Here is an 18,491-nt window from a genome sequence, read left to right as displayed (position 1 = left end):
CTATGGAATTGTGGTGTAAGAATATAACATTGACATCATCATCCCCATTTTACAGATCAGGAATGAATAAGAAAATGGCATTCATTTCATTAGCTGCAGACTGTTAGAAGGTAATTATCTACAGCAGAGCTAATCATACCTTATGTTTAATGGAGATATTGTCATTATAATTCAGTGAAGTTAAGGACATAATTCATCTTATCTTAAAGAAGATCTCCAAGACAGGACATAATATTTGCTCCCCAAAAGTGTTCACTTCCTTCCATTGACCTCTAACAGAGCCTAGGAAGATTACCTCAGCTATAGATTTTGAGACTAGAAATGTTTAAAAGTAGAAGAGATTAACTGTTCCAAAGAAGACTAAGTGCTTGGCTAGTGTAAGCACAATTACTTCAAACTCTCTGTATTAAAGGATATTTGTATTTATTTTAATTAAAATAGTATATAGCATTCTTTAGTAATAATCAAAGCCATGCCCAAGCCCTAGATTTTTCGGAACTGCACAAATGATAACAGACAGCTGATGTCCTTGAGAGGCAGTCATAAAATGGACAGAGGTTAGAGGAAAAACAATACTGACTCTATATCTGCAGATGGTCTGATGCTTAACTGATTTGTTCACTTTGAAATTTTCTGACAAAGCTAGGAATCAAATTGCAGATGTAATCCAATGTGTTAGCTACATAGAGTTGAATTTTTTAAAAGTGCATGAATGAAAGAAGAGAATGTGATTTATTTTCCTATGCTTTTTAAACACTCTATCAAACATCAGCCTGCTCAGTATTGCAACTCACCCAGCCTTGCACATGCAGCCCTCCCAAGCCTATGCCACGCAGTGCAGACTGAATGTTGTTACAGCACCCACCTGTTTGGGTATACATGACCACACAGTTTTCATCATTATTTGCAAAATTGGGTTCATTTGGAGCCCAGGCAACATAGTTCACTGGAGTTCCATCCATCCACCTGAAAGAAGTAATTTGGGGGAATAATAATTCTTAGTTGAATTAGTTATTATTTCTTTGTAAAGGACGTATTAGAGCTTTGTATTTTAAGTTTCCTATATCCTAGCTTACAAACACATGTTGTTCTCTGGTAAAAGAAAACCACTTGGAATTAGTAAAAAATATCTTTATATCAACTGCCTACTCTGTTGACCTGAACCAGGTCTGAACTAATCATCTCAACTGGTGGTCCCAGCCTTTCTTGGTCTCTGAGCATTGATAGCCTGCAGGAAACACACCAGTGTAGCACTGGACCTAGCTTTGTCTGGAGCACAGAAACAGAAATCTGAGCCTATTTTAGTAATTTCCTGGGTCCAAAAGCAATAATATAAGATCTTGTAGGGTAAGAGAGAACCTTGAGCCACATACTGGGGACCACTTGGAACCATTTTTGTTAAACAAAGGAAATCTTTAATATTATAGAGCTATTGTTTTCAGTTGTGCAACAATCATTTCCTAGTTTGATGATTCACAGATTTATTCTCAAAAAGTAGCCAAGAAAAAAGTGAAAAAGCCTCAGTGTGCTGGAAGGAGGAAAGTCAAGTGGGGAATCTGCCAAGACTGAGAGCGTTCAGACAACATCAGCTCCAGGGCAATTTAGTGTTTTTCCAGTTTTGGAGACTAAACAATTGCATGCGTATTTTTGCAAGTAAACTACAAATAAGGAATTCAACAGGATGCCTAGCTGCTTCCACTTGCAAATCTCCTCAGGAGATTTCTAGGAAAAAAGAGTATATAGTACACTGGGAGAAATAATATAAAGACAAATAGCAGCACCATCATCCATCAGGGAGGAGAATGAAACTAGTGAGGGAAAAGGGAGAACTGGACAAACAACAGTGTTTTCTGAGGAGTGGATGTGATGTAGAAAGCAGGAGCTCCAGGAGACAAGACTACCCAGTCTCTGTGGCTCATGGCCAAGAAAGACATCCTGAGGCGACAGAAGAAAGACTGAAATGAAGAGGCTGAATGAATTCACCTGATCAAGCTTCAAATCCCAGAAGGCACTAGAAAAAGAAGCAGCAGGTGGGGTGGGCAGAGGGAGGGCCGGGCGGGCCGGGCCGGGCCGGGCCGGGCCGGCCAGGCCAGGCCAGGCCAGGCCAGGCCAGGCCACGCCACGCCACGCCACGCCACGCCATGCCATGCCACAGGAGACATGTGTCTGTAACTCATCTAAGGCTCCAGGGGAGGTTTAGGACATTCCCGGGGCACTTTGTATCCAAAGACGTTTGTAGAAGAGTAATGACTCCATGTAGCCTGAAGCTGTCCTGCCCTGGGCTCTGACAGTACAACCATCTGGAAATTACCTTCCAGACAAGGGTTCTGTAGTATTGATATTTCACCTCTAAAAACCACCATGATGCCTCTCACTGCAGGTTTTGAGGGTTCTTTTTCTGTGATAGTTTGAATATTCAGTAATGTCTGCAAGTACCATCTGGAACATCCTAGAGACCTCCAACCAATTTTGTCTTTCATCTAACAAGGAAAAGGGAATGACACTGCACTGACTGTGAGTGAACATCTGAGCTTCACAATACAAAAGCAGAGTATCAAACCAAAAGAAGGGGAAATAGATAGTGAAAATTTTATGGGAGAAGTGCTCCCCTGAGGAGCAGAATCGTATTTTAAAACTTTATGTCAAGACATGGCTGTAGACAGGTTGTGTCAGTCATTGAACTTCAACAGTCTCTTACAGACAGCCATGCCAAATATCCATATTATAAGTCCAACAAACTTAATTTGTTTTTACTTACCGGAATGTCTTGTCAAGACTCACGCTTAAGCCAATATAAAAATTATTTCCCCAGTCTTTATAGAAAGTCTAAAAGACAAAAAATAAGGATTTTAATGAGCTGTAAGAAAACAGATTTCAAATAAAATAAGCAAGCTCTCAGAAAACATTTTAGTTTCAGTTGTACAATTGCGTAGTATGCAATGATGTGCAGTGAGTTGCTGGGATTATGTGCCTGAACTGCAAAATGCAAAATTTTCCTTCAATTTGCAGTATTTAAATTAAAAAAAAAAAAAAGCAGAATGGGATGAAAAAGAAATGGAGCAAAAAGCTATGTTAAGAAGATAAGAATGACCTCTTAAGCAGGCTGTAAAATAAAACAATATTTTTAAGAGTTTTAGGAAAGCATAGTGAGAATTTGCCGAAAGGCTACAAGTAAATGGTGGGGTTTAGTACTTAGTCATGTGGAGGAAAGGATGGAATCATTTGGTTTTAATAGTACAAAACTATTTCCAAAAAAGTATATCATCATCAGGTTATTCTCTTCCTATTAGAAAATACTCTGGCTTAAACCTTTTACTGAAAATCTGAAATCTGTTTTGACAAATAAAGGGAAAAAGCTTTTCTTGACTTATGTGAAGAGTAATTGTAGCTTTCAGCTAAACAGAGCAAAGTTTTTGAAAGTTGCACCCTGAGAGCATTCTTGAAAAGAAGCTGAGGATTTGTCTACATGTGGCAATTTATCAAAATAATGATTATGGTAAAGCTCCTAAGCACATAAGCCCATGAAAGGTGGCACTGATTTTTTTTATGATGGGGACCACTTTCTAATATTTCACAAGCCAGCTGAAAAAGGTGCCTCAGTGGAGAACAGAACAGTGCATTTTTTAAGTAAAACATGTTTCTTACGTATTTCCAAAGAAAATTTTTTTCACTTTCACTCTCAATGACAGCAAGATCACCACCATTCTTCTTGCAAAAGTCCCTGGCTTTTTCCGCAGGCATTGGTTCCTTGCTGAAGTAGTATTCCTTGTGATTATATATTATCCAGTCATCTTCACTAACAACATATTCATAATCTGCAAGGTAAAACATTAAGCATTCTGTAATAGAAATTAACATCATTATATGTTAATTTATTTCTGTTATTGGAAGTACAAGACTTACTGAATGTGGAAGTAGGCTCTGGTTTCAGTGATGCTCCTGCAATGTAAATCAATATCTGAGTATATTATGTTTCTCAGACATCTCTCAATTAAATATATTTATACAGTTGTTAGCATTTTAATTCCAAGTAATAAACTTAATCTTAAGAGTTACTCAGTATGCTTATTTTTGTCACAGAATTTCTCAGAATATCTGAAAAAAAGGTGTTACACTCAGCAAAATACCATGTTAGACCTGATCACAAGTTAAGATTACAGAAACTATGCCCAACTTCAGGCTGCTGTATTTCACTTCCTCAACATGCTGCATATACATTCCAAACTTACACGTGTATCTCATGGATGAATTCATAGTTTTCAACTGCTTTTATTTAAATTAAAATGTATTAAGTGTTTCATTGTGCTTGATGGCACAGCTGGCTCTAATACGTGCAGATAGCGTGATCTGACCTGGAAAGGATGTTCTTATCTGCCTCTAAAAGTTGCTTAAGGAAGAAAGTTATCTTACCTTTTTTTATTTGGCAAACATAGTCCTGCATATGTTCACAAAATAAATCATTCCAGTTCATATTATTGTAGCCATTAAACACGCCACATTTTTCATTTCCATCATAATTGTTTGGTTCTCCATTTGCCCATTTTTCAAAATTTACCTATAGTGGAAACACAGCGTTGTCACTATTTTCCTTTTAAAGTGAAACAATTGTCTTATATCATCCTGTTAAAGAAGAATGTACTTCATTTGATTTCATGGTCCGTCTTGTGCTTTGGTGCCAGACCTTGTAAGGAGAAGGAAATGACCCTTGCATAGCGTAATGATTCGTCTGTGTATTTATAAGCCATGTTAGTAAGCCAAGAAGTTGTTGCCCTCTGTTATCAGCAGAGATTAAGTTCTTCTGTCAAGCTCTAGAAAGAAGTATCTAAGTACCGTCCTCTGATCCCTGGGTCGGTTATCCTGCTCTGATGTTTTGACCTGAGACAGTCCATCAGTGCTGCCATATGGACTTGGGCCTTGCAGACCTTGATCTACTTAAGACGGCAAGGGCAACAAAGCCTAGCTTGTGTAGACATACAAAATTATTTCTAACAGTAAATGACAAATGGGAATATAGAGATTAGTACAACCAGATTTGCTTAGATCAAGAGAGATATTCCATCACCTTTGGTGTTATTTCATAACTCTAAATGTCATGCTGTTATCTATAATGATGAACTATCAAAAGATAAAAACTAATTCCTAGAGTAGAATCGGGTAGTAAAGACTTAAGGTCACTTGCGGCTTGTATAGGAGGAGTTGTGAGAGCTGTCTGCCAAGATATACATGGAAAATGAGACAAAAAGCTGGAACAATAAATTATTTACTCACTGGTGAGCCATCACTCCATATAAATCCGTTGTCGGAGTCCAAGGCACTTAAACCCATCCAGTAAGATAAGTGAAGAAAATCTCTCTTTCTGAATGATTACAAATATAGACAATCAGACACAGTGTGAAACAGAGAAGGAGAATGTATATCATTACATTATTTTCAGTGTTTTGATGCCTGAAGTATCATTTGAGACAGTCATATAAAGTAATCATTCAGTTGTCATGTGGGGAAAAACATCCTGGCACTGCATGTGGCAGGAAGTAGTGAAACACAGAGCTTCATGGGCAAGATCACAGGTGTCATGAGTCCATGAATACTGAGTTAAATGAAAATATATTTTAAAGTCTTGGTTCCACCAAGTAGCTTAAGCATCCAAATTCAGACCTGTCTGTAGTCATAGGCTTGATTTAAACATTTATCTAATCACATCAATAGGTCAGGCTTTCCTCAGTCTCTCAATTTTTCCCCTTAACTAAGGAAGAAAGCAGCACAAACTATTCCTTTAATCAAGAGTATTCCATCTACTGATCAACTACAAATGAGCTAGAAAGATCAGTTTTATCTTTTTGAACTAAACTCAGTTGAAACTAATTTTGATGATCTTTCTTTCATTCTTGTGTAAGTTCAGGCTACTTCAATACATAGCACCACCTTCCCAGAGGCCTGCCAAGAAACCGTTTTGCTCACCTCTTTCTACCCATTTCCTTCTGCCATCTTTGCAAAGTAGAAATTGATCACCAGAAATCCTTTATGTCTTTCAGAAAGGTCATTTCTTAAATGTTTTTTTTTCCTACATTTAAACGATGGACTGTGCAGATACTTACAAGCCAGCTATTAGGTTTTGTTCTTCTTCACTGTGGATACATGCCAGATCTCCTCCGATGGCTCTGCAAAAATCTCTTGCACCAAACCATGTTTGCATTTTCTCCCTTCCTCCCTGAAAAATCTATAAAAAGTGGACAACTAAATACTGGGCTGAGTATTACAGAAATTTAGAAACAGAATTCTGGGCTTCTATCTTTCTTCTGGTCTCCTGGTCTCTAGTTTTATCACTATTTAATTGTGCAACCATAAGCTGTGGTCATCTATCAAATTTGATTATTGCAACTTTGCTTTTCCTATCATCTCGGAGTCCCTGTGACTCCAAACTTCAACCTACATACAGCACTTTCCAGCTCTTCCCAGCCACACCACCTGGGGATGGCTGGAGACACATTGCCACAGACTACTTATCAGAGAGGCAGGGTAAAAGCCACCTTCCATGCATACACGAAACATATTCTCATTTGAAATGACAAGCATTTGCATTCAGAAAGTAAACACCTACTTTGAAGCAGGAGCTGCTCTGAGGAACGGATTGCCATCCCTCTGGGCACGATGGGAGAGGGGTTGTCGTTGGAGGAGGAGGGGGGGTCACTCCCTCCACCAGCTGCTTGCAGAGAAACATGTTTGTTTCTTCACAGTTCAAAATATCCCATAATCCAGCTGAAGTTCCTGTTATCATGGCCACGCAGCCTGACTCCCTTCCTTCATGAAACATAAAATTTTTAAACCTTATTGATAAATGGCTGTATCTTCTCAAAGCATATGCTACTTACTGAAGAGTAACCTGTCCCCACTGCGTTTGGATGCCAATAGCTCACAGTAGCTCATGTGCATTTCCGTTAAATAATAAAAAGAAATTTTATCAAATTTCTTTTACATTATACTATGAATCACTTATCAAAACCATCACACAACAAAGAGCAAATAATACCAACAGACACATGCAGTCCCAGGTGGTCTACTGGAAGGAGTTACCACGATCCCTCATTTAATCCCTGTAGTGCAAACGAAAGTTGCACTGTCGTTCTGCCACTTTATGCCAGAAGAGTTTCTAACCACTTTTTAGCTTTCAAACCCTCACTTCTTGGGTCCCCAGAGCAGAAACTTGGTGGGTCCCATGGCACATACCGGGCATTCCTGCGTTCCAGTGAGTGAAGGTGACCGCATCCCCACTGGCCCACCTGAACGTCCCCTGCTCCTCCGTGTCTGAGAGACCAATCCAGAAATACTTTGCCGGATTGAATCCAGTTACAGAAGTCAAAAAAGCTTGTTCATATCTGTGAAGAGTAAGTACCAAACTGATGTATCACATTTTATCTTAATTTGTTCATTTCTTCAAACAGTTTATTGTAGCAAATCTGGTAAAGTTAAGGTGATTTGTTAATATGTGGGAAAAGATAAGTATGGATTGAAGCATGGGTCATGATCTTACTTTTATAGTTCTAATTGTCATATAAATTAATTTTTATTTTATATTTTGGTAATGTAAATCATGTTTAGAATTTACAGTGATTCTATTCTCCTTTTGTACTGCACAATGAACAACAAAAGCCAAACAATACTTGTGTTAATGCACGTTATTCATTCTGTATAAATAAATGCTACTGTTTTACTGAGCTTTATGATAAGGTCTAGATCCTTAAATCTTGTTACTCTGGGGGAAAAAATCTACTTTTATTCTAAAAAGTGTAAGTTTCCAGATCTCCCTGTTGCAAAGAAAGGGCTGAAAAGCTCAAATCCAGAAGAAATAAATACTTCCATGTTTATCTGTTTATTTTAGTTCAATAAGTTTTAAAACAATCTGGCAATCTGGGGTTGTTGGGGGGTTGACTCAATTTTTTAATTCCTGGAGTCAACAACAGTGTAGGTGTGTAGTAGCAATGGCTTGGATGTTTGTATTGATAACATACAAGCCCCTGATGTATTTTGTAATACTTGTTCAGTTCTACCATAAATTTTCCAGCAAGGGAGCAGTGTCACACTAGACACTATGAATAACTGCAAAGTAAGAAGAGATTTCTGTTTGACCCTTCAATCCTGGTTGCACGTATGAACGGACAAGAATTATGTTTCCATACCTGTCTGTCACAGTAGCCAGGTAACCTTTGTTTTCTTTACAGATTTGTTTTGCTTCTGAAAATGTTGCTGGTAACTGCCCCACGGAGTAACAGTAAAAGCCATGCTTCATCCAGCCCTGTCAGTGTCAACAGCAGATATGCCCGGAGGGGCTGTCAGATTGCGTAGCGCAGTACACTTCCAAAAGCCACGTTAATACCACACCCCAAGTCAAAATTAATCTCACAAGCCATGAGAAGAAACGAAGAGGATAATCAAACATAGCTTTTGTAACCACAACTCTGTGTCTTGCCCCTTGATAAAGGACACACAAGAGGTCTTTGTGAGCAGTGAGCCATGGTTATGACTTGGAGCTGGCAAGCACACTCACAGCCACTTTGCAGCTCCTTGTGTAAAGCCTGCTCTGCCTTCTCGCTGTGTAAGTGTAGCTGTTGCAAGAGGCTACAAACAATCTGCAAAACAGTCGGCTCAAATATTCCTGCCTCCTGTGATGGATTGATTGAACTGAGAAGGCTGTGTGCCACCCAAGACCAGTGAGTTACAGCATGAAAAAATACTGACACGCTCTGCAGAGAGCGGCTTTTATGGGTGAAGTGACCGGTTCTGCACTAGGAGAGAGCTGAATGAAGTGCGCATGTAAGGGAATGGAAAAAGAGGTTGACCTACATTTTGATTAAAGAAAGAAAAAATTTCCCCATTAGTCTAAGAAGTATCAGTACATACAAAATTAACAGTTTTCTAGGGCTCCACCAAGAACAGTCAAAATAATTGACTTCTGTGATACTCACCATCATGGGAGTGAAAGTAAGATGCAACAACCTTTCACTGCTTTTGTTTTACACTTACTTTCTGGCAGCCTGGGTAAGTAACCTCGTCTCCCCCTGATTCTTCTGCCAAAGGTTTCCTTTTACAGATGTAACCGAGTTTCATTTCACAAGCACTGTTAGCCCAGGATCCATCCTGAGCATGGTAAGAAGAAACCACAAAGAGAAGTGAAATCTAGAGAAAATCCAGATCCAACAGGAATATTCACCATCCTCAGAGAGAACCCTTCTCTCTTCATATGGCTAAGGCTATTTCGGCTCTCTTCCTTGCCTTGCTCCTTCCTCCAAAACTCCCAAATAGGGAACACAATAAAGACAGTAAGGGCCACATTTCCTCAGAGGTGTGAGAATGAGGGTTGCATGTCTTAAAGATTCAGTGGCTGATGAGAGCAGGAAGGAAACATGCTGTTCCACTCTATTCTCACCAGCATAGTATTTATTATGTTCGCATAATCAGATGACAATAGCAAGGAAATGCTGGATAAACTAAACATAAAATATGAAAAATGTATTTCTTAAGTCTTTTTCCATAGTATTATATGTCATTTTATGCTGACTACAAAACAAGATAGAATTTTTTGTGCCTAATTTTTTATGCCTCCGGCAATATGAGCCTCCAAAGTAGCTCTAATAAACCTATATTTTAGGTGTTTTAGGGGAAACATGAGGAAGTCCCTGCTCCAAGAATCATACTATGCAGCTATGATCAGCCATGTTGAATGTGGATGATGAGTTACTTCAGCCAATTTCAGATGGGAGATTTATCGTAACTGTTGCAGAGCAGACCAAGTCTCAGCGCAGTGCACTGCTTCTGGTGCTCCACCATACACCTTCCTGGATCTGGTCTCCAGTCTCCCTCCACACTAAAATATTCTGAATTAAACCAAGTTCATAAAAACCTTTAAAACCCTTGTGCTTTTTTACTTTTTTTCATTTTTTTGTCACAGATGTTTTCCTTTTTGGAGGTACAAAGGACAGAAGAAAGCATGAAGGTGGGAGAGGGATTTTTACCTCTCCCTTCATAACAATGCAGTCTGCCTTATTCCGTGTGTGGATCGGCTCTCCGTGATGCCATTTGGTATAAGTCACAGGTGTCCCATCACTCCATTCAAAATACATTTGAACCCTGAAGTCATTTAGACCAATCCACAGCTCATCATCTGGCTCTAGGGACACAAAGGTAATTGTAAGTATGGATATGTCTTAAAATGGAACAATCGCATCTCACACCCACTTTTGACTGAAGAAGAACTTTTTAAAAAACATTTAAGATCATGGTTACAATGATTGAATGAATAATAGCAACAGTATAATTCCAGATAAAAAAGCGACCCGAAGGAATACTCACTGTACCCAAGCTGAGACACTGTAAAACTGTACTCCTCAATAGTATGAATACTCGCCAGCTCTCCATCTTCTTTTCTACAGGAAGACTGGGCTTCTTTCCATATTTTGGGTGTTCTGTAAATTCTATAGCAATGACCTGCATAGGCCACCCACTCCCTGGGGCACTTAAAAGGCTTTAGGTCACCTGAAAAAATTATTTCAAACAATTAATGAGCAGTCCTGTTCAGTGCTTTCTTTTAATCAAAAAGAAAATGACCTGTACTGACATGAATTTGAAATATTGGAGCACATACTGGCAGAGGAGAGAAGCAAAAGTCTGACGATCACAAAGAATACAAAACAGATTTTTCCATCCCAATTGTGCTGGGAGCTACCAAAAAACGCTTTTACAGGATTAAATAAATACTAAGTAATTAGGCATGCAAACTTGCAGGGCACAACTCCATGTTAAATCCCCCTCAGTGAGGCTCTGGGTACAGCCATGTTTTACAGAAAAAGGCCTCTTTTCCTGATAGAGACTTTACCTTGGTGAATTTTGGAGATTTTGTATATTTTTTCTCTGGAAACACCAGGTGCTCGGGAGTCAGCTGGAGCTCCTGCACAGCCCAAATCATATATCAGAGAGCCCAGACACATTTATGTTATACCAGACATGTCAGAAATCCCAGCTGCACAGAAATGCCGCACACTTTGTTCAGCGGCTATTTCTTGGTGTGAATTTAGTATGGCCAATCATCTTCCACTGCTTTGAAAGTTCACATGGTCTGCACCTACATAGTAAGCTGAAGAAGGCAGGATGCGTGCCCAACATTGATGTGTGATCAACCACATTGTTCCATGCTCCCTGGACATGGTTCTGACCTGCGCAAACTTGCATTCCCCTAAACAATATCCAGGCATGGTTTGGAGGTTAGCACGGGTCAGAAACCATTCCCAGTGAGCTGTCTGGATGCAGCCAGAATGTACAGGATACCAGCTATGATGTGCCATTCATCTCCTGAGCCAGAGAATAATCTTATATACTAGCATATATGTAGCCGAGGAAGTTACTGTAGAGTTAGTTGCATGCTGGGAATTCCCAGGTGAAATAACTGCACACCTTTTTCTTCACATAGATAAGACCTAGTCTGCCTCAGGTGGAATGGGAACTCAATGGGGAACAGGTGTCAGCCCCATATTCTGAATTTTTCCTTTCAGACCAGAGCAAAAAGGGTCAGAGAGAGCAGGGGGAGCATGAACTCTCACTCACATCTTTTAGCAGGACACATCTTCAGTGTATTTTTCAGAGCACAGGATATTCATCAGTATTTCGTGATCCGGATAACATGACTAAACACATAATCCTGCCTTCTTTAGTACCCTGCGATCTTTTCAAAATGATGAACAACATCTAGACATCATCTTTAAAATGAGCCACAAAATTAAAGTCTTCTCAGTGTTTGACCCAGGTCAACAAGTGTAATCCTTCTGTTTCGACAATATTTTGTCATTTCGTATATGGCACCCTCCCAGTATTTCTCACTCACTGCAAAAATAGCCTTATTTTTTGACCAACTTACCTGAGGCAATAGTGGAGGAATCTAAGGAGGAGTTTCTCTTTTGGCAGATATATCCCAGTTTCCGATCGCACACCTGGTTTTCCCATTTGCCATTCCTACCTTGGAAGGTCCCACATATTTTTCCAGATTCCACAGCGGGATTTCCTTTAGGAAAGAGGCACAGAATCCCTCTGTTAACACTGAAAATTTTCACCTCATCACAGGAGGGAACGCGCAAGTCTTTTGCAGCTGCAAAGCCACTGGCGTATTATTCTTTAGAGTGATAATTCCCAAGAGAGGCGACAAGGGAGCACCACTGGGATGGCCAAGAAGGACGACATTTCAAACATGAGACTTGCCCCTCTTCTCCCATGCACTGGTTAAGAAGAAATTCAGTGTATTTGAAGTACAGCAGCATACAGAAAAAAGCTTTATAAAAGTTCATCTAAGACACAATTCCTTATGGGGTGGTAATATTGCAAACAACTCAACATCCTTTACTGTTGAACACTGGACATGAAATGCGTATTTAATTCCACAGGAGTGCTCGCCCTTTGGATTTCCCTGTAGTCACGACAACTATTATGAAAATACGTAACATGGCAACATGCAAGATGGTGACTTAGATCCTAAGAAAAGAGTGGAAACTTATTAAGATAAAGTACATCAGGTAACTGTCATAAGCAGTAACTGAGAACAATTGAAAATATTTTTTATGCAATGTTTCTCTTTATTTTTTTTCTCTTTTCTTTAAATCCTCTTTATATCATTTTTCATGAGGTATTTTTGTTTGGATTGAATAATATGCCTGATGAGAAAATTGTGGATGGAAAAAAAAAAATAGAATGAGGTGTAGATATTTGTTTTTAACTGCTTTCTTGGATGAGCTATCTGCTTTTTCTGGGAAATTCAGAATTAATGTTGATCCATCTCTGGTGTGATCCCTATTACTGTAATATCCTACCTTTCCCATAATCCCCTGTAACGTGAAAATTCTGTGAAACGAAAGGAATTAGGTAACAGGAATTTGGGAAAGAGAAGAGAATTTTGGCCCAGACGCTGATCATCATTTCAGAAAAGTGCACTTACCTGGAGCCCAGTTTAGGTATCTGAAAGGACTGCCCCCAATCCATTGCCAGCCACTGTCAAGTGCACTGAAAAGACCAGTCCAGAGCTTCGCATTGACACCCAGGTCACTAGTGAGCCCTAAATGGCCAAAAGAAACAAACAGTCAAGTTATTAAATGCCTCTGATTTTGTAAGTTATTCAATAAAGCTTCAAATAAAATTTTAAAGCATCGAAAAATAAAAAGTGTCATAGTAGACATCTTTTTTTAATATAGGTTAAGTTTTTTCCACTATTTTAATACATTTTTTTGTGAGAAAGGGACAAGCTTTTGTAAGAACGTCACTAAGACCTATTTTCACAAGGTCTTATAAGTATCCATGTTAAAGTTCTTGGAGCTGACCTACATTTTATGCATTAATTTGTTTTGGGTTTTTTTTTACTTTACCTAATAAATACATTTCTTCATGAAGGTCTGTGATACTTAGTAGTTCTGCATTCTGCTGCTGGCAGCTTTTTCTTGCTTGGTGCCATGTCAAAAGTGACTCCGAGTTTATCTGATAGTGGGTTTCTGTCACAGGATTTGTTTTCCAAAGGTCATTGTGGATGGTGTCTATAAAACACAATAACAGCAACTTGACAAGATAATCATACTTGCTAACACAGAAAATAAAATCTTCATTGCAGGCCAAAACTATGTAACTGTATGATTTGCTAATTTTTTACATATAGTTTGCCCCACTTAAATATACTTTGTCTGATCATTATTAATAATACATTAAACACAGAAGGAATTATTCCTCCTCACAAACCTAATTTTTCTACATTGACTGTTTCTTTTTATTTATATAACTCATCTACTTCTCTCGCAGTTCAGTCCACATTAACCTACTCACTGATATATTCTACCCACACACACGTATTTCTGTGTTCCCCATGCAGAAAATCTTGGTCTCCACACCCATTTCTTACCTTGGGACCCCTCTTATGCTCTCCCGGACCTCCCAACATGACAGAAATGATCGTTTCCAATCAATCAGATGTGAAGTGGGGGTGAAGGGGTAGGGAATTTGTGCTGGGGTTGTTGGAAAACTGTGTTGGATGATTTGTAGGTGTGAGGAGCACCGGAGCGCCGAAGACAGGTGAAGGTCACTGCCCGTGTCCTGCACCCTTCCATTCGCTCCAGCCTTCCTGTTCTCTGCTCCATCCTATGATACACAGCTGTCTCCCACTTCCCTGTATCTCACCTTCCTTATCCATTGCATTTCTTTCTGCCTTTCATTTGCCTTGACTTTCTTCTCACCTAGTCCTAGGGGTTTTATTTTCCTTTTTCCATCAGTCCCAGTCACCACCCTCAGAATACTCCCCATATGTACCAGTCTCGGGAGCACTGTAGGACCGCTCCTCATCTCTGCTGGAGAAACAGTGAGAGCAGATACCTCATTTTATCATTGCATAGCTCACCAGTGAACTAGGCTAGCCAGAATGCAGCTCGCAGACCAATGCTACTTCTGCATCCCAAGGAGATTTTGACCATTAGAGTGGATGAAATTTTTGCTTAGTGCCTTTCCTGAAATCTTTAGAAATAAATTACCTTTTAGTGGACAATATCCAAAAAATTGGTCTTTATCAAAATCTGAAGAAGTTGCACACCAGAGAGAGCCTGCATCTTCACTCCAAGGGATGCACTCAGTGTACCATTTACCATTGAGCTTAAAAGGGAACACGCAAGGAGCACCAAAGGCATTTCCTCCCAGTGTATAGATATCTGTGGAGAAAAACATAGGTCAATAGTAGTCAGTTGGTATCAGATGTTCACCACAGTGCCTGCTCATAGGCAGCTCTCCATGGACACAGCTGAGTTGTGCAAGAGCTCAACACATCAGTACTTCATTACTACAGAGCCTTCCAAAGCTGTTGTGCCAATCAGGTATGACTATGGCAAGATATTCAGAATTAAGACTCTCAAACAACCCTTAATTGGCCCTCAGACTAATTTCTGTCTATCTTTTTCTTTTCATTGCTACCTGGACTACTGTCTCAGACATGCTCGTGATCCAGCTTCTCCCATTGCATACATACATCTGTCCTTGGATGATGTTTAGGTTCTTTTTTTTTTTTTTCCTGTATGGTTGAAGAGGCTTGGAAAGGAGATATAAGAATGTTTTTATTAGTCTTCATGAGAGGAAGTTATATCTTAAAGTTGCAAGTGACTCTGCTGGAAAGTGACCCTCCCATCTCTATGCAGTCTAATTTGCTGCTATCTGAACAAACTTCACTCTAGCTGGAACTGTTGTAGGGCATAGCAAAAATTCATCCCTTGTTATTTAACTTCCCACGCTACCAGTGTCACAGCAGAAAGGAGGTTGAACACTTGAGCCTGAATGCCCACTCTACATAGCCCAAGAGGGATAATAATGCAGGAAAAGGAGATCTGACTCTCCAGTGTTCCTTTGTCAAGGTGTTAGGACTTATTGCATCCTAAACCATTAAGCACTGTTTTTCCTTTTGTTTTTTCCTACTTTTTCTTCTTGCTGGGCCTGGGAAATACCAGGTAAACACTGTTAAAAGTGGATTACATCTATGTTAACTAGAAATTAAGTTCTTAGAGATAGTACATGGTCAAAACAAGTAATAGCAACAATAAATATTTAAACATAACACAATCACCACTTCTTCTACAAATTGATCAGACATATTTTGAAACAGTCATAGATTTCCTCCTGCTGTTGCTGTACAAACAGAATTCGCATTCTCCCTTGTGATTACATCATAGGCCTTTATCATTTTATCCTGTCATTTGAAAGAATTGCACTTTCTGAGTTATGCAGAAATATATACAGTCATATTTGCCTTGCATTTCTACACCTTATTTGTAGTTAGCTCTGCTACTGATGTCACTATAAGAAAAGGGTTGCTGCATGACAAGCAGGTGGTGGAATGCTTTGTAAATAGGGGCAGTCAAGTTACCTAGAAATAGAGATTAATTTTTAGTACTCACCCTCATAGCGCTGAGAGCACACGCTGTCTGCAGTTCCGTGGATTTTCCACCTACTCCCTTCGCCCGATTCTTTGGACAACCTGATTTTCTTCCCCTTCCCTTTGCCGTAGTTGAAAAATAAATCCTTGCCATGGGTTGCGAGCGTCTCTTTTCTACATTCCCACCACTGGAGCTCATTCGTCCTGTTACAGGTTTCCAACGTGATGGCAGCCGCCTCGTCCTTGCTGAGCACTCCCAAGCACAGCTTGAGCGCCATGCTCAGCAGCTGCGTGGCAGAGACCCACCTGAACTTTTGAAACTCATTGTGCTCATCACAAACGGTGGTTATGACTGAGCTAGAGTTTTGAGCTTGGGCGCAGAGCTTGCTATCTTCATTATAGATTGAAAATATTCCGCTATCTGTAAAATAAAATGAGAATGCAAACATCTGAGGAAACATTTCATGGGAGATAAGTCAGTTACTTGCTATTTGACAGTCTGCTACAACAAAAAATTGAATATATAGAGTCCATAGAGAAAGAAATCAAGGGAGGTTAATCATCAGTATGAAGGATATTCATCAAAATGTTCTTAAGATGCAAGCAACACAGAAGCTGAAAATATAGCTCTTTCAAGAGAAATTGCTCTTCTTCATATCCCTCCTTAAAGCACACTGTTCTCAGAATGCCATTCAAAAATGACCTTTATTAAATTTCATGAGTTCTTCAAAGTTCCACCACCACACAGTGTATTGAACAGGCTTTAATTTCACAAGTAAAAGGACTTTTTGCTTTAGAGCTATTAAAAATGGTTTACATACTCAAAATACAACCATTTTTATATTTGGCCCAGAATGACATTGTGTTTTTCAGCTCATCAAGCAAGTGGGGTATTTTTCATTTTTGGTTAATTATTTTGGAAATTTTTGGCAACTGTGCAAAAATTCGTTTCTACACGGAGTTCAACTTGTGAGTTTCTCTGGAAGGAAGCCACAACTTGCAGCATCATCACTTCAGTTCTGAGCACAGTTAAGCTAAGTATCTTAAGTGCCATTAATAGCTACACTTGTAAACAGAAATGTGAGACACTGCACCACAGGGTTTTGGTGCTTAAGACCAGCTTCAAAAAAAGGACACAACTTCAGCCTGCTCCAAACCTTGACCATTTTTGCAGCTCACCTTGCATCCCTTAGCTCCCCTCTAAGCGACAGCAACATCATCTAACTCGCTCTGCTGTGCCATTGAGCTTCACTGCCACCCAAGGTTTCTTGCCAGGGGTGGAAGAGTTAAATGGGGCTTCATAACCCCCCCACATCCCAGAGCTGCCAGGGAGTGGTCAAGCAGCCTCGGTGATGTTTCTCTGAAAGGCTGCGGACCTGAACAAGCCAGATGGCACTTCCCCTGGCACAGCTCTCCTGCTGCAGTGGTTCTTGAGAAGGTTAGCAGAGGATGGGTTAGAGCCAGCTTGGTCTCGCCCAAAAACATGCACAGAAGAAACTCTCCTGTAGTGGATTAGATCAGCGTTGGCTAGCCCCTGCTGCCATTCAAGCGATAGCACTGGACTCCTGCAGTTCTGTAGCTGGGAGCTTCCTGCAGGAAAGAGGCGCAGACACAGCATCATTTGTTTTCCTCTCAGCAGTAGGAGTGTCTGAAATCTAACAGACAGAAGCTTTTAAGGTCCTTCCTAAAGCCATCAGCTTGGAAACAGGACTCCAATATGCAATGATTAGTATGCCATAGTCTATATGAGCTCTCTAAGAAACTCAAAGCACACATCAGCCAGTAGTTCTGTGCATGCTGGGAGGATGCTGCCCTGTACTTCTGAGCTGTTCTAACCTCCAATGGAGTAATTTCAGATCAGCTTTTTTCTGTATTCAGCTGGCTCGTTTTCAAGAATCAGCACTGTCTATGTTATGCCCACATCTGTTGGCATATTTCTTTCATTCATACACCACCTTGAAAACTGTGTTAAGGAAACAGAATGCATATACAGATACCACCAAATTTAAGAGTTGAATAAAACTGTTTCGAATTACATGCTGTGACTAGATCTAAACTCACTGTCCACCAAGGAGGACAACAGGAAAGCATGAGAAAGAACTTGCAAACCTCCATACTCATCAGAGGACAAAGACTTACCAGACATTTGAAGAGATGTACTAAAGGAAAAGAGAAAAATCAGGAGCAGGTAGACAGCCATGGCCAAATGTTTCATTCCCTTCTCCCCTTCACTTCAAATTGATGCTGAAGACCAAATCTGTGCCTTGCAAGAAAACCTGTCTGCACTGAACTGGATTAACAAATCCGTTTCAGTTTTTAGGACCCGACAGATACAGGGAAGTTCTGAGCTGCAAATAAGGAACTGTATCATGTCACATGAGTAATTTTGAAATAATACATTAATGAATAAGCTTTGCTTTCTAAGCTAGTTTCTTTACTGTATAAAACTTTTCTCTTCCATGGAAATACGAGATCTAAGAGGTAAACATTTTAGTGAGGATTTTTGGAGACATACCTTACAACTCAGGATCGTTATTTTTATGAAAAGGTGACATTAACGTCTCTT

The 18,491-nt window shown here is 39.8% G+C and overlaps 1 protein-coding gene across 1 annotated transcript in view; it reads right to left on the bottom strand.

The window, feature by feature from the left end:
• Positions 1-18,125, bottom strand: part of LOC127012580 (macrophage mannose receptor 1-like) — a 32,642-nt gene extending 14,517 nt beyond the window's left edge. Inside the window, exons 1-19 of the mRNA XM_050890772.1 lie at positions 18,065-18,125; positions 15,948-16,346; positions 14,541-14,714; positions 13,395-13,559; positions 12,971-13,087; positions 11,903-12,046; positions 10,345-10,527; positions 10,008-10,162; positions 9,019-9,132; positions 8,175-8,290; positions 7,225-7,373; positions 6,599-6,798; positions 6,096-6,217; positions 5,269-5,356; positions 4,411-4,555; positions 3,904-3,939; positions 3,646-3,815; positions 2,759-2,826; positions 866-966 (exon numbers count right to left, since the gene is read on the bottom strand). Coding sequence (XP_050746729.1) covers positions 866-966; positions 2,759-2,826; positions 3,646-3,815; positions 3,904-3,939; positions 4,411-4,555; positions 5,269-5,356; positions 6,096-6,217; positions 6,599-6,798; positions 7,225-7,373; positions 8,175-8,290; positions 9,019-9,132; positions 10,008-10,162; positions 10,345-10,527; positions 11,903-12,046; positions 12,971-13,087; positions 13,395-13,559; positions 14,541-14,714; positions 15,948-16,346; positions 18,065-18,125 — 2,707 coding nt within the window. The remainder of the gene's footprint in view (positions 1-865; positions 967-2,758; positions 2,827-3,645; positions 3,816-3,903; positions 3,940-4,410; positions 4,556-5,268; positions 5,357-6,095; positions 6,218-6,598; positions 6,799-7,224; positions 7,374-8,174; positions 8,291-9,018; positions 9,133-10,007; positions 10,163-10,344; positions 10,528-11,902; positions 12,047-12,970; positions 13,088-13,394; positions 13,560-14,540; positions 14,715-15,947; positions 16,347-18,064) is intronic.
• Between the last annotated feature and the right edge of the window lie 366 nt (positions 18,126-18,491).

The sequence above is a fragment of the Gymnogyps californianus genome, chromosome 2 (assembly GCF_018139145.2).
Source record: "Gymnogyps californianus isolate 813 chromosome 2, ASM1813914v2, whole genome shotgun sequence".
Taxonomy (NCBI): Eukaryota; Metazoa; Chordata; class Aves; order Accipitriformes; family Cathartidae; genus Gymnogyps; species Gymnogyps californianus.
This window is presented reverse-complemented; position numbering and strand designations above follow the sequence as displayed.